General features: G+C 40.7%; 1 protein-coding gene across 3 annotated transcripts in view; it reads right to left on the bottom strand.

Annotated features, from left to right (window-relative positions):
- Positions 1-12,884, bottom strand: part of LOC102935293 (rod cGMP-specific 3',5'-cyclic phosphodiesterase subunit beta) — a 32,370-nt gene extending 19,486 nt beyond the window's left edge. For 2 of the 3 annotated variants that reach the window (XM_037902254.2, XM_043546351.1), the window contains exons 1-11: positions 12,132-12,884; positions 10,344-10,496; positions 8,594-8,683; positions 7,188-7,328; positions 5,152-5,226; positions 5,010-5,074; positions 3,859-3,925; positions 3,660-3,707; positions 3,324-3,473; positions 1,942-2,085; positions 820-885 (exon numbers count right to left, since the gene is read on the bottom strand). In XM_037902254.2, the coding sequence (XP_037758182.1) occupies positions 820-885; positions 1,942-2,085; positions 3,324-3,473; positions 3,660-3,707; positions 3,859-3,925; positions 5,010-5,074; positions 5,152-5,226; positions 7,188-7,328; positions 8,594-8,683; positions 10,344-10,496; positions 12,132-12,554 (1,422 nt within the window). In that variant the 5' untranslated portion in view covers positions 12,555-12,884. Of the gene's footprint in view, positions 1-819; positions 886-1,941; positions 2,086-3,323; positions 3,801-3,858; positions 3,926-5,009; positions 5,075-5,151; positions 5,227-7,187; positions 7,329-8,593; positions 8,684-10,343; positions 10,497-12,131 lie in introns of those variants that run through there. The other variant, XM_043546350.1, reaches the window with a different exon arrangement.
- Positions 12,885-13,250: the final 366 nt, after the last annotated feature.

Genomic DNA, 13,250 nt, shown 5'->3' with positions numbered 1-13,250 from the left:
AAACACATTGGCTTGTTTCCGTGCTGGGTGTGCCATTCCACAAAAAAAACCCACATAGGTCTTCTCCAAAACTCCTCCAAGTTATTGCTTCTGCATTCTCTCAGATTACTCAAATATGAATATTGCAGTGTGCTTTTTAGGTAACAATAAAGGCAAAAATGTTTCTTCCAATGACAGTCCATTTTGTTTTCTCTGCTGGGATTTATCAGAAGAGATCTTCCTCTCCAAGTGGATTTCATATGTCAGAGTCAAAAGTAAAAAGAAAAGGAGTACTTGTGGCACCTTAGCGACTAAGAAATTTATTTAAGCTACAGCTCAAATTTGAGCTACAGCTTATTTCATTCGATAAATTTGTTAGTCTCTAAAGTGCCACAAGTACACCTTTTCTTTTTGCGAAGACAGACTAACACGGCTGTTACTCTGAAAAGAGTCAAAAGTGGTCATGGACTGGCGAAAGAGGCCAGTGGTATCCCTAGGTCTGTATTGGCTCTGGGTCGCGAAATGCGTGGACGATCCTAGAGGTTGAGCTGGTCCTCAGAAGGCTTTGTTCTGTAGCGGCTCAATTGTGCCGGAGTAGTGCAAAGCAGGCTGTTCCGAAGATCTCTGTAAGACATGCCCTTTCTCATGATGCTATCCTAGGCTAAGCCACATGACTGTGTGTACGTCTGGGAAGGAGGGAGTTGTTTGCTTTCTGTTGGGAGATAAGCAGATACTATGCTGAGGGATGGCAATATAAGAATTTGGATAGCTTTCTCCTACATCTGCCAAACGGATTCTTATTTGCCTTTACTGTCAAATCAACGGTGCATGGGAACTCACCAGTAATACTGTTAATTCATCTTCTTCACATTCCATTGGTTCTTTCCCCAGCCTCTCTCTTGTTGGCTACAGAGATCACGCACATGTTAATTTTACGAGCCACTCCACAGTCATCTCTAAAGGTGCATGCGTTTTGGGTGGTATCTAGTCCAACTTCCAAACACACATTATCGTCTTAACATTACTTACATTGCTTATCTTAAGGGGCAGTTTTACTTATAAAGTGACTCTGACTGCCGGGGTGGGTTCCCAAGTGCAGTGCATCACTCTCATCTCAATAGAGAACTGGCTCCATTGTCAAGTGGAAAACCTTTGTCCTCCAATCTCACTCTGGGGACTGACGCTCAAGATGGGTTCTCTGTCTCAAGCCTGACCACAAGGAGTAGAGGTCCTGTAGGCTCAGCTAAACTCTCAGACTTTGCTTTCGGTGAAATCTGTGGAAACGGAGCCATGGCTAATGGAGTTGTGTAGTGAGGAATTGATTTGTCGCTCAAAACTGCTTACCCCTGATAAGGCCCAAGAAGGAAAGAACCCATTTTAACTCTCTGACCCTATCGTGAGTTTGCAAGGCTAGAAATGAAATATGTTCTTAATACTAAGCATTGACCATTTGCTTTTCCTTAGCTAAGGGCTTATAACGTATCCCAACAATAGTGTAGCATGCTGAGGGAGTGATTGTCCACAGGGCCGCTGCCCTCCCACCCCAGAGGTGACGGCATCGCAATGGTAAAGTGTATCTGTATGTCTGAAGGTTCTTTAAAATTGATTGCACAAGTTCTTCAGCAATGCCATTCTTTCAGATCAGCTTCAAGACACATATCAAGAACCATCTCTCTGTGCAGGCCTTAGGTAATGAAGCTCTGGAGCCTCCCTGGAAATATCTACATGGATCTGTACCTATTAAGGTGGTATCACAGCTCTGCCAATGTTAGGGCTGGAGAAAATTGAGGGGGGGGGCCATTATGTATGGAAGCTCACTCTGTGGTGAGGTGTGCCTTAGAAGTACACGTAGTAAAGCACGCGTTGGAACAAAACATGCTAAATAAATTCAAGTTCTTTAAGGCGGAGTTGCTATTTAAGCATGAAATATTTTTTCTCTGATTATAAACTGAAAAGCAGTACCAAAATTTCCTGAATTTCATCCTTATCACACTTCACGTGATACAACACCATGTCCTGAGCAATGTCCTTGCGATTGTCCAGCTTGTTCATCTTATCGTAAGTATCCGTGTTGAGGACAGACCAGCCCAAGAACTGGGTCAAAGACTTAAAAAAAGATAAGAAACAATGGAACCATCCTTAAGCACGTTAAAGTATGTCATTGATTGCTATTTCTAGGGAAAATATCATCGTACTTTAACACATCGTATTACCAAAAGATTTATTACCAAAAGCTTCCTCCCAGAGTTTACTGCAAAAGACAGCACACTCGCTTAGTATATATTGGCCCAAAATCTACAAATAGCTAGTAAGGTGGTTTAAATTTGCGACCGGAAACTGCCATGCTACCATTAAATTCATTGGCATTCCAAATTGCTCTTTGAGGAAGGAGAACCTTTCCACTTGCTGAGTAGTAACAAAGGTCCTTGCAAATTTTGAGTGAGAATGCTTGCTTGAATGAGTAATGCCTTGGTAGCCTTTGTGACTAATCATGCGAGTAATGATTACTTGTGAGTAAAGGTTTCAGGATCAAACTTAAAACTTTAACGGTAACAATCATGTTTTCTCTAGGGAGACATTAGCACTGCAAGACGAGTCATTCAGCAGAGATACTGGGACACAGGCTGACGACATAACAGGTTGTTAAACAAATTTAGGTCTCGACTTTACTGGGAGTAACTTTACTGGACTTTACTGGAAGTGTCTGTCTTGAGTTCCCTTTTGTTATGATTATCTAACGAGCCAAAGGCCTCATCCTTTAAGGGAACAAGTGTCCCGCTGGTTGGCTGGAAATAAATCAACAGCCCTCAAAAGAAAGCGGTTTCTTTTGGCTTAAAACTCTTTGAAACTATGCTGTGCTCCAAAAAAACTGAGGCAGCTTCATAGGTGCTCTGCAGCTGCCCAAAGAGCCATTTACTGTCAGCATACACTTAACACGTTTGCTGAGATGTCTGTCCAGGCTGCACAATGTGTCTCACTGTAGACGGTCAAGGAGTCAGGATTTGGCAATATTATGGCAATAAATTGATGGTGATATTGCAAATGATTTTGCTAGTTCTGGATGCGTGCACAGGATCTAGATATTCAAAATGCTTGTCAGGTTTTGTACAATTCCCTTTAGAAGTTGGGTATGTTACCTCGAAATATTCAGTTGCCTAAAATCTATATATGAAGCAATTTCTGAGACCTAGAGCTACTGGGTTACACCTCCTCAAACAAGGAAAATATATGGGGGGGGGGCTGCAAAATATTGGAGACCACATGTACTACTAAGAATTCCACCGTCTTAAGCAGGGTTCCCATTTAACATCTAAGCTACTTTCGGAGCTGGTAACCACTTGTACCTCCATGAGAGTCTCATCCTGTTCATCAAATGGCTTCCCGTCTTTTCTGTTGTAAAATGTGGCAACACCAACAATTTCTTCTTTTTTGTTTACAATTGGCATAGATAGTACATTTTTGATGACCCATCCTGAGTCATCTACAGGACCTTCCTTGAAGCAACCGCAAGAAGAAAGACGTTAACTATATAAAATGTATTTTCTAAATGCTCCAGTGCTTTTCTTAAGTGAACTCAGTAATGACAAAAGTTAAGGAATTTCTACGTACAAAAAAGAGAACGTAAATTACATTTATGTTAACAATTCTGTTTTTAACAGCTATGACAACTTTCACAGTACCTGAAATTTAAACATCTCATCTGCAGCGGCATTCATAATGTTGCAGATCTAGAAGATCATAAAAATATTTCGTTTTACAAAAAGCTTGCATAAAGTTCAATTACCGCCTTTCCAAAATAGTCAATTTTAAAGGTAGTTAGAGGGGCTCAATTAGTTTGACTTTCTGAAATCCACAATTAAGCCCTAGTAAAATACTTACAAAGCCACTTTCAGCGACATACGTTGGGAGTCCAGTAGCAAGTGCCCAGTGATCTGCTGTGGGGTTTCTGAATAAAACAAAAGATGGAGAATATATATATTTCCTGGAGATTTTTGTGGAGCAGGAACATATCTGATTAATCATGCAACATGCACTTAGACATATAATCCTTAGTCAGCCAGGTAGTCCTGTTGATTTCAAAGGATCTACTTGTGTGAGTTAAAATTCATACGATCAGACTCTTATGGACAGATGAAGCAAGTGATGAGTTTGAAGATTCAAAGGTTTCAGTTTGCATGGTGTATTCCAGTCAGTTCCCAGTTTTTCATCTTGACTGTAACAAAGTGTTACTAGGTAATGAAGTGGGACTGGTTGTGTATTTACTGGTTTAAAACTTCAATATTCAACAAGAAAGAAAGAAAGAAAGAAAGAAAGAAAGAAAGAAAGAAAGAAAGAAAGAAAGAAAGAAAGAAAGAAAGAAAGAAAGAAAGATGGGGCAGTGGAAAGAAGGGAAATATAACAGGCCTTTAGTCTTGCAGACCTTGTGGAGGAGCTCACAATCAAAAGTAAACAGATATAAAGCAATAGGTGACCAAGATGTAGTCAAGATTTACAGCCCTAGCTTTTTTAAAAAATAGGCTAGGTAAAGTACTCTCTGTTGCACACTGGTGCTCTACTATTGGTGTGCTCTGACTAAGGTGAAATTTTTCACAAGGAGAGGCAGCTATATTGACGAACTGAGAGCGCCTGGCAATGTCATGTATAGCGGACTGCATGGAGGAAAGCAGAGACCAAAGTGGAAGGAGGCCCCCCCCAAGGGCTGATAAGGGAGGCAGTATGGTACATGGGCAGGCATATCAAAAGGTGGCTTGCAGTGGAGTGCAGATATAAAGGAAATTATGAGAGGGGAAACAAATGCTGAATTTGAAGTGGGTGGCTAGAGGATGCTACTAATCGGTTAAGGGAAGGGACTGACCAGGTTCAAACTAGGATAAATAGAAGCAACCAACCTTTTTAACCCTGATATGTGTTTAACCCTACAACTCCATGTTCCATTGTTACTTCAGCTATGATGTTCAGATCTTAAAAGGCTGTGCTACCGATAGTCAACGGAAATAGCTCTAGACATGGTAGTAGAGTTGCTTACTCACGGGATAACTTTAATATCTTCTTTTCCATGTAGGATATAATCAACGACTTTGTAAAAGACTATTTCCTACAAAGAAAAATATCCTGGTTCAAGCTCGTGGTGAGAGTAAGCTGGGGAAGGAGATTAGTAGGTCATTCACTTACTCTGCCATCTGGAGTCCGAGGTCCGGAATAAGGTGGAACTTCACCCATTAGAACTGGCCATAAGTCAAAAAAATCCTGTTTTAAAAAAACACCCCAAAACTTTTAGTTTTAATACTTATAAATAAGCGTATCTGTGTTAGGAAAAAGGTGGGGTTCTACTACCGCTATTATAATTTGCCTCTGTGATTCTCTCGAAATTAAACCATAATTTAGGTTAAAAACATGTATATTGCCAATTCAAGCGCTCAAATTTTAAGAAAATGCCAGAGATAAGGTAATTTGGGAGTCTTTAAATTTGGCCCCTTTGTACATGTGCATAAGACAGCATGTGATTAAACTGGCTCATTTCCACAGGACCTCGTTTCAATCAGTGCAGAGGATGGATGGTGCTTACTTAATGAACAATTATTCAAACATATTGTTTTCTTCTTGTTGTTCAGTGTATGGTGCCAGGCCTCATGTGCTGAACACTACTCAAACCCTGTTCTGAAGGCAGAATTATTGATTTCCTGCCAAGGTTTTCTATGCTTTTCCTCAAGATAGTAGCTGAAGCATTACATACAGCAATGCCTTATTTTCACACTATATTATCCACACCGTAGAGATGAGGAACTGAGGCACAGTGATTAAAGTAATTTGGGTGCCCAACTGAAAATACCTAGAGTCTGATTTTTTTCAAAGTACTTAGCACCATGGAGCACTTCATGAGTTCACGGCTGAGCTCCCGTTGGCTCCAGTTGCAGCTGTGAGTGCTCAGCACGTCATCAAATCTGACACAAGGGCCTCAGGTCAAACACCCATAAAATGCGAAACACGGAATTAGTGACCGTCTGTGAAAAGGCTGATTCAAGTGAGTTGCCCAACGTCGCACAGGAATTCTGCAGCTGGGGCAGGAAAAGAATCCTATTTCCTAGATACGTGTTCAGTTGAATAACCATCTTTTGTCTTCCTGCAATCCCCTGCCTTTTTCACTGCACCTTCCAAACTCTGTAACCGGACAGGCAGAGAGCAGCTTCCTTCCCCACACAATCCTGTACATTGAATGAGGCAAAGGTATCCTCATGCATATGCGCCCGGGAACTGAATTGAAGGTGCACGGGCAACCTTCATGCTGGCACTTTCTTTGGAGTGCTTGATTTGGTAACCTTGCTGGCATTTCAATCTACCAAACTTCATAAGGTGGCATTACGTTAATTTGGAATCACTTCGGAGCCAAGCTTAGACTTATACATCCACCGCACAAATCCCTATCGCATTTGCATTATACTTTCCATTTAGATAATCATGATCCAGAACTGATTTGTATTTTCACTGTGTGACCAAATGCACCGCACTCATAATAATCTTTGTCCAAAATATGCCTAGTAAGGTCTTTGAAAATTAATAATGTGCTGGTCAATAATATCATGGTACAATATATGTAGCAACATTATATGTAAAGTTATGAATTTCCACCCAAATTACACTGGTGGCGCATGTTCAAACCCAAGTAGTGCCAATTAAGCAGAACTGGTCTAGCAGATCTTAGACAAAGGCTGATGCCTCTAGCTTTCAGCACCTCTGATGGGCCATCACCTATAAAGTGGCCACTTGGCAAGGGAAAAAAACACATCTTCAGACAGGATTTATAGCTGGACAGTGCTAAACAGAGGTTTTTGGGGAAAATCCAGGCCTGGGAATGTGCTGGGTCACCCTGCAAGTGAGAACCGAGGCTGGTGGAAGCCAAAGCTGGTTGGTGTGTGCTGAAAGTCTCCTGGGTTCAGAGCTTCAGTACCAGGGCTCTGGCTACACACAGATACTCAGGAGGTGACCATCATTCTGAGAGGCAACCAAAGTTGGAAACTACAACAGTAAACCATTGTAAGGCGCCCCAGGTTGCAGGGCAGGAGTAATACTGCCCCGCACTGGTCTGGACTGCACTCTGAAATTTCATACACCGCGAAGCCAAAAATTAATGCCAGAAATTGCCAAATTCACCTTTAGAAGAAACCTAAAGCCCCTTTCTGTGTTATCTGGCCATACACATGAATCCTCACCTTCTGTTTGGTCCTATCCAGAAGGCCCACTGAATATCTATCACAGTTCAAATATGCTCTCACTGTATAAAAAGCTTTGTGGAATTGCCTCTCGATATCCGTCAGCTCCTCAAATACCTTATTCGCTGACCACAACAGCACCTGAAGAATAGAATCAATTCTGTAGACCGTTCCTCCCGGAAAGCTAACTATACTTGAGACAATAAGTGAATAATACTTAGCGTTCTAGAAATGCAACAGTATAGTATTTTAAAGTCTTCTAACTACGTGTTTCAGCTCGAATAGCGGGCTGCGACTTTTTCATTGACCTTATTGGGATCAGAGTTCAAAGAACATTCAGCATTTGTAAAATCCACTTTCGAGCTGTGTAATGCAAAACGGAATAGTCCGAAATTAAGGAAATTACCTACTGTTTTAAAATTCATTAGCAGCGGCAATTGTCTGTTCTGTTAGTAACTTGAAGTAAAATATTACATCCCAAAAACTATATATTAAACTAATATTAATGTTGCAAAGGTCTCAATTAAATTACGAATGCTAGAATTAATGTTGCCTGAACATCCTTAATTTGGCATGTGCACTAGAAGACCAAATTAGGTTTGTACAGGCAATGTTAATTCTAACATTTTCAAAAGTTTGAGTTCAAGCCTTTGCAATCTCAAAGTTCTTTTAAGGTAGGAAACTGAATCCCCAAAATAACTCTTCCTCAAAAACCAAAAACCAGGTTCCATCAGGTGGAATCATACTATCCCAACCTTGGGTCATCAGCAGAGTATGCACCTTGAGTCCCAGCACAGCCTTCTACGACATTACTAAGATAACTAGTAACACAAGTAACCTGTCTTTCTTTCCTCTGTTAACCGGCAAAAAGGGTGGCGGGGAAGGGGAATGAGTCACCCACTCCTGAGAAGGGGCTGACCTTGTCAAAAGTAGCACAGCTATTTGCTGACAGTAGAGACTAATGACTCCTGAGTTCAGTTGCAGGTTTTGAAATATACTATACCAGGATATATTCCCTCCGCCCCTCTGTAGTCTTGCTCCCCTGCTCCTATCAACCCCAACTGTTATAGCTAAAACGCCAATATTAATACGTATTAGTTAATCGTTCCCTGGCTAACAGCAAAAAAAATCAGTTTCTTAGTAATTATGTGTAATTAACATTTTTGTTTAACGGAATTAAAGAGCAAGTAATGTGAATGTTAAATAATCTCATAAATAAAAATTACTAATAGAATAGACAAATGGTTCTACCAGTCAGAAAAACGAATCCCTAATCCTGCCCTCAGCTAAGCACTCACTGACCCATGTGAGTGCCCATGTGGAGCCTAGTGAAACTGGTTGATGGCAGAAGAGAAATACCTGTGAACCTAGACAAGAGTTACTGGGAATGGCCTTTTTAATCTTACCTGGCCTCGTCGAGTCTCACAATTGTGAAGATAACTCAAATGATAAATTTTCAGGTTTAAGGAGGCAAAATTCAGATACTTCAGGAAAAGCTGAAATGGAAAACAATCAGTGTTGAGCTTAACCAGTGACCCTGTTAAACCACTGGTTGAGTTTAACCAGTGACACTCACCAGTACCGCTACAACGACGTTAGTCTGTCACTCAAACGCACACCAACTAACCCGTGTCTATGCTTTGCTTTGTGCTTTTGTAAGAAGAGCCTTGTTACAAGTGTGATTTCTCCTGGTAATTTATTGAGGTAAGCTGCACCAATGTACGCCTATTTTACAACACAGACACTGTGGTCTACAGCAGTGGTTGTCAAACTTGTTTCATTTGCAGACTCCAAACAACTTTTGAAAAGATTTGTACCCGTTTGCACATTCAACTGGTTAGCTGAGGATCCCTACTATATAAGTTTTAGACTTAAAAGTTTTATCGTAGCAGCCGTGTTAGTCTGTATCCGCAAAAAGAAAAGGAGTACTTGTGGCACCTTAAAGACTAACAAATTTATTAGAGCGTGAGCTATAGATGACTTCATCGGATGAATTCAGTGGAAAATATAGTGGGGAGATTTTATATACACAGGGAACATGAAACAATTGGTTTTACCATACAGACTGAAACCAGAGTGATCAGGAAAGGTGAGCTATTACCAGCAGGAGAGAGGGATGGGGGGGGACGGGGACCTTTTATAGTGATAATCAAGGCGGGCCATTTCTAGCACTTGACAAGAACAGGGAGGGAAAATAAACAAGGGGAAATAGTTTACTTGCAACAAAGCCCGTTGCCAACTGTGTCCACATATCTATTCAGACACCATCATAGGGCCTAATCACATCAGCCACACTATCAGAGGCTCGTTCACCTGCGCATCTACCAATGTGATGTATGCCATCGTGTGCCAGCAACGCCCCTCTGCCATGTACATTGGCCAAAGTGGACAATATCTACGGAAAAGAATAAATGGACACAAATCAGACGTCAAAAAAAAGTCGGAGAAGACTTCAGTCTCTTTGGTCATTCGATTACAGACCTAAAGGTGGCAATTCTTCAACAAAAAAAAACTTCATAAACAGACTTCAACGAGAGACTGCTGAATTGGAATTAATTTCCAAACTGGATAAAATTAACTTAGGCTTGAATAAAGACTTGGAATGGATGTGTCATTACACAAAGTAAAACGATCTCCCATTGTTTATTTCACCTCCTAGTGTACTTGTAAAGTGCTGGCCCACCTTGATTATCACTACAAAAGTTTCCCGCCCCCCAGCTCTCCTGCTGGTAATAGCTCACCTTTCCTGATCACTCTTGTTAAAGTCTGTATGGTAACACCCATTGTTTCATGTTCTCTGTTAGACGGAAAAGTGACTGAAGCGAATTTAATCGTAAATGTTGCACGTGCTTGGCACAGCACTTGCCACAGTGTGAGAAAGCGCGCTAACCTGGGGCTTCTGAGGTAACGATAAGACTTAACAACTTTAGACCTGTAGGGGGGTATTCACATGTTTTTGATTGATCAGAAAAACAGAATGCCTTTTCTGGGATCTGATATTTTATTTTCACTGTCATCTTTCACAGACCCCCTAAACATAAACTGTTGAAAAGAACCACTGGTCTACAGTAAGGGAATTGGCTGGAGTGTAGGTACAGTCTAGATGAGCCTCTATATCATAGAAATAAACATACTCTGGCTCTTTTGAACACTTACAATTTCATCAGAGCTGGTGAAGAACGTGCCATGCATCTTATTAATGGCCATGATCACAGCAACGAGATCTTTGCCATTCATAATGGGAGTTGCAAGTATGTTCCTTGTAGTGTATTCGGTGAGTTCATCAACAAATCTGCTGAACTGAGTGCACTGTTTAAAAGAGGGGAAGATGAAAAACAAAGTACAATCGAAAACGTAAGTAGTCTTTTAGCCAGAGCGCCAGTCCCTGAGATCTGCCTGATCTAAGTTCAGGAGGGCATCAAGCCGATCTCTGGTATCAAAAAGCGTGTGAAATACTGATCTAAACAATCTTTTTGAGTCCTCACTTCCTTCCTTATGCTACCAAGTAGATATGGTATATCTGCCAGTGCTTCTACTTCCTTTGGCTTACCGGTGGCTCTCTCCCAACCTGACAGATGCAATGCACTGCAGTTGGACAGAAAGCAGGAGTCTTGAAGCCCAGATTGTTTCAATAAGCTGCAGTCTGCATTGTAAGTAGCAGTGATCTACACAAACCATGCTCTTCACCCTCCATAAGCAGGATCTACCACGAGTGCACACACTGGTACAAGAAGTAACAATAGTTAAAGTGACAGGTTTCAGAGTGATAGCCATGTTAGTCTGTAACGGCAAAAACAATGAGGAGTCCCTGTGGCATATTAGAAATTAAAATATAATTAAGTGGCTTTTAGCCCAAGAAAGGTTATGCCAAAATAAATTTGTTAGTCCCTAAGGTGCCACAAGGACTCCTCTTTGTTTTTATTATTTCAGATTAAACTTACCAGATATGGAGCTTTCTCAGAAGGCTCCCTGCTCTGAAATGCAGAATAGAGAGTAAAGGCAAATGTAACTGTTAAAATATTACTTTCCTCTCATTTACTCTTAGCGCAATGAATGATTATAAAACCAAGCCAGCACTTAACATGCTACTCTGCAAAGACAGGTCTTACTCTGTAAGTAAGTTTGCTAAGGCATTTGGATACCAAGTGATGAGCTTTGGCTGAATGAACAGACAGATGGCTGAATAGTTATGAGAGAAGTATATATGAAGTAATCCTAGCTATCATATTTGGGTCACATGGATTTTAGATTATAACACAGATTAGCCTGTTTCAGTTTAGATTCAGTTTCTTCAACTAGGATATATAATGCTCATTTATAAATATATAAGACTATAAAAATAAGAATAGTAAGATGTGTGGGCAAAGTTTATACCTCACAGATTCTAATGAGAATTCACTTATCAGTGCTAAGGATGGCGCTAATCGTTGGATCACAAAACTATCTCTGAAAAGCAGTTGGCCTGCACTGGATGCTAGAAACCTGAGACAGAAAAAAATTCCTTGGTGGTAAAATATTTCTGGACTCTTTCTGAGGGCTTGCACTTTCTGTTCAGTGCCTCAGGCTGTTCTCAGTGCAGGGTTAGATTGTAGCAAGTGTTTCAGTCTCTGCGCTAAAATGACTTTTTTTTAAACTAGATGAATTTTCCATTTTGAGCCAGTATAAAATGTGATACAAGGCATTGTTCTCAGACCGTGCTGTCTGAGCCTTCAATTATTAATTCATAACCGAGAACTATTTCACAGAATAAACTGGAAAGTTGTGGGTTTTTTTAACGTAATCATAACAACCATATCTTCCGTTTTCAGCCATACGGTTGGTATAGTAAATGAGACTTCTACACCTTTGATTTCTCTTACCCCTGTTCATCATTTCCTTCACTCTACAAACCCTGGTAGTTTTTATGAATCTTTCATTAAAGAAGCAAACCAATGGAAAACCAACCTCATTGACATCCTTTATGTTTATAGTTCTCTTCGTTTGAGCCACATGCCCCACGATGCCCATGTCCAAAGGATAGACAATTTCACAATCTGGAGACACCAAGCATTCCTCCAGCATGCTGTCTTTCTCAATATTGAAAAGCCTGGTAGCCAGCTCTGGTGTGCCGTTCCTTTGCCTGAACATAAAAAGGCTACAGCGGTCTGCGTGGATGAGAGAGCTGATTCTTCTTAGAGTCTTGAAAACAACCTTCTCCATGTTAATGCTTTCCTGCATGTCTTGGATCAACTCAAAAAGTATCTCGCTCTCCTCTGATGTCTGAATGCTACTCAGTGGCTCTGGTCTCAGTTTGTTATCGAAGTATTGCTTGGCAAAAGTAGGGTTATCATCGAGAAACTTCTCCACATCATCTTCCTTCAGACTCATGGTGAACCTCTTAGATTCCCAAATCTTGGGATATGTTATCCCAGGAATACGATCCTTCTGAGACGTGTTCCTCCTTCCGGTGTGCTTCCCAAACAAGAAGCTCTAATTCTCTACGACGCTGCCCCTCGAATGGTCAGGGGTTGACAATACTTTTTAAGAGTGAATGTCATTAGAATAGTGTTGAAGGTGAATCCGTGGGAGGACAGGTCTTAAGCAAACAGATTAAATGACCCATACTAAAGCCGCAAGAAAATATTTCTCCTTTACTTGACATGCAAACTGTTTTTTTTAAGAGTATTTAAGAACACCCTCACTTTTTCTTAGATGATACAGATGTATTAATTTTACTGAAATGGTTATATTGGTTTTTCTCTTTCCGGTAAACCTCGCTAAAAATGAAATAAGCGCTTTACAGTCTAATTAAATATACACTGCTCAGGTCTAATCCCTAGCTAACAAGATACACATCTTATTATTCTTATGCTTGTAGAAGATCTCAGAGAAACAGACTTCAGTGAACGTTAAATCTGTCAGTGAATCTGTTTAGCTTGAATAGAAAAGGCTTGGCATAAGATGTTGACAAGATCCCCACATGTTTACTGCCACTCTACTAAGGCTCTAGATAAGTGATCCTAAAAACAAATAGCGGTTTGATTCTAATCAGATAAGAGCCTGGATGCCCAGGCAAATTGGATC

This window comes from Chelonia mydas, chromosome 5 (assembly GCF_015237465.2).
Source record: "Chelonia mydas isolate rCheMyd1 chromosome 5, rCheMyd1.pri.v2, whole genome shotgun sequence".
In the NCBI taxonomy this organism is placed as follows: domain Eukaryota; kingdom Metazoa; phylum Chordata; order Testudines; family Cheloniidae; genus Chelonia; species Chelonia mydas.
Note: the sequence above shows the minus strand (reverse complement) of the source record. Positions and strands in the feature narration are given on the sequence as shown.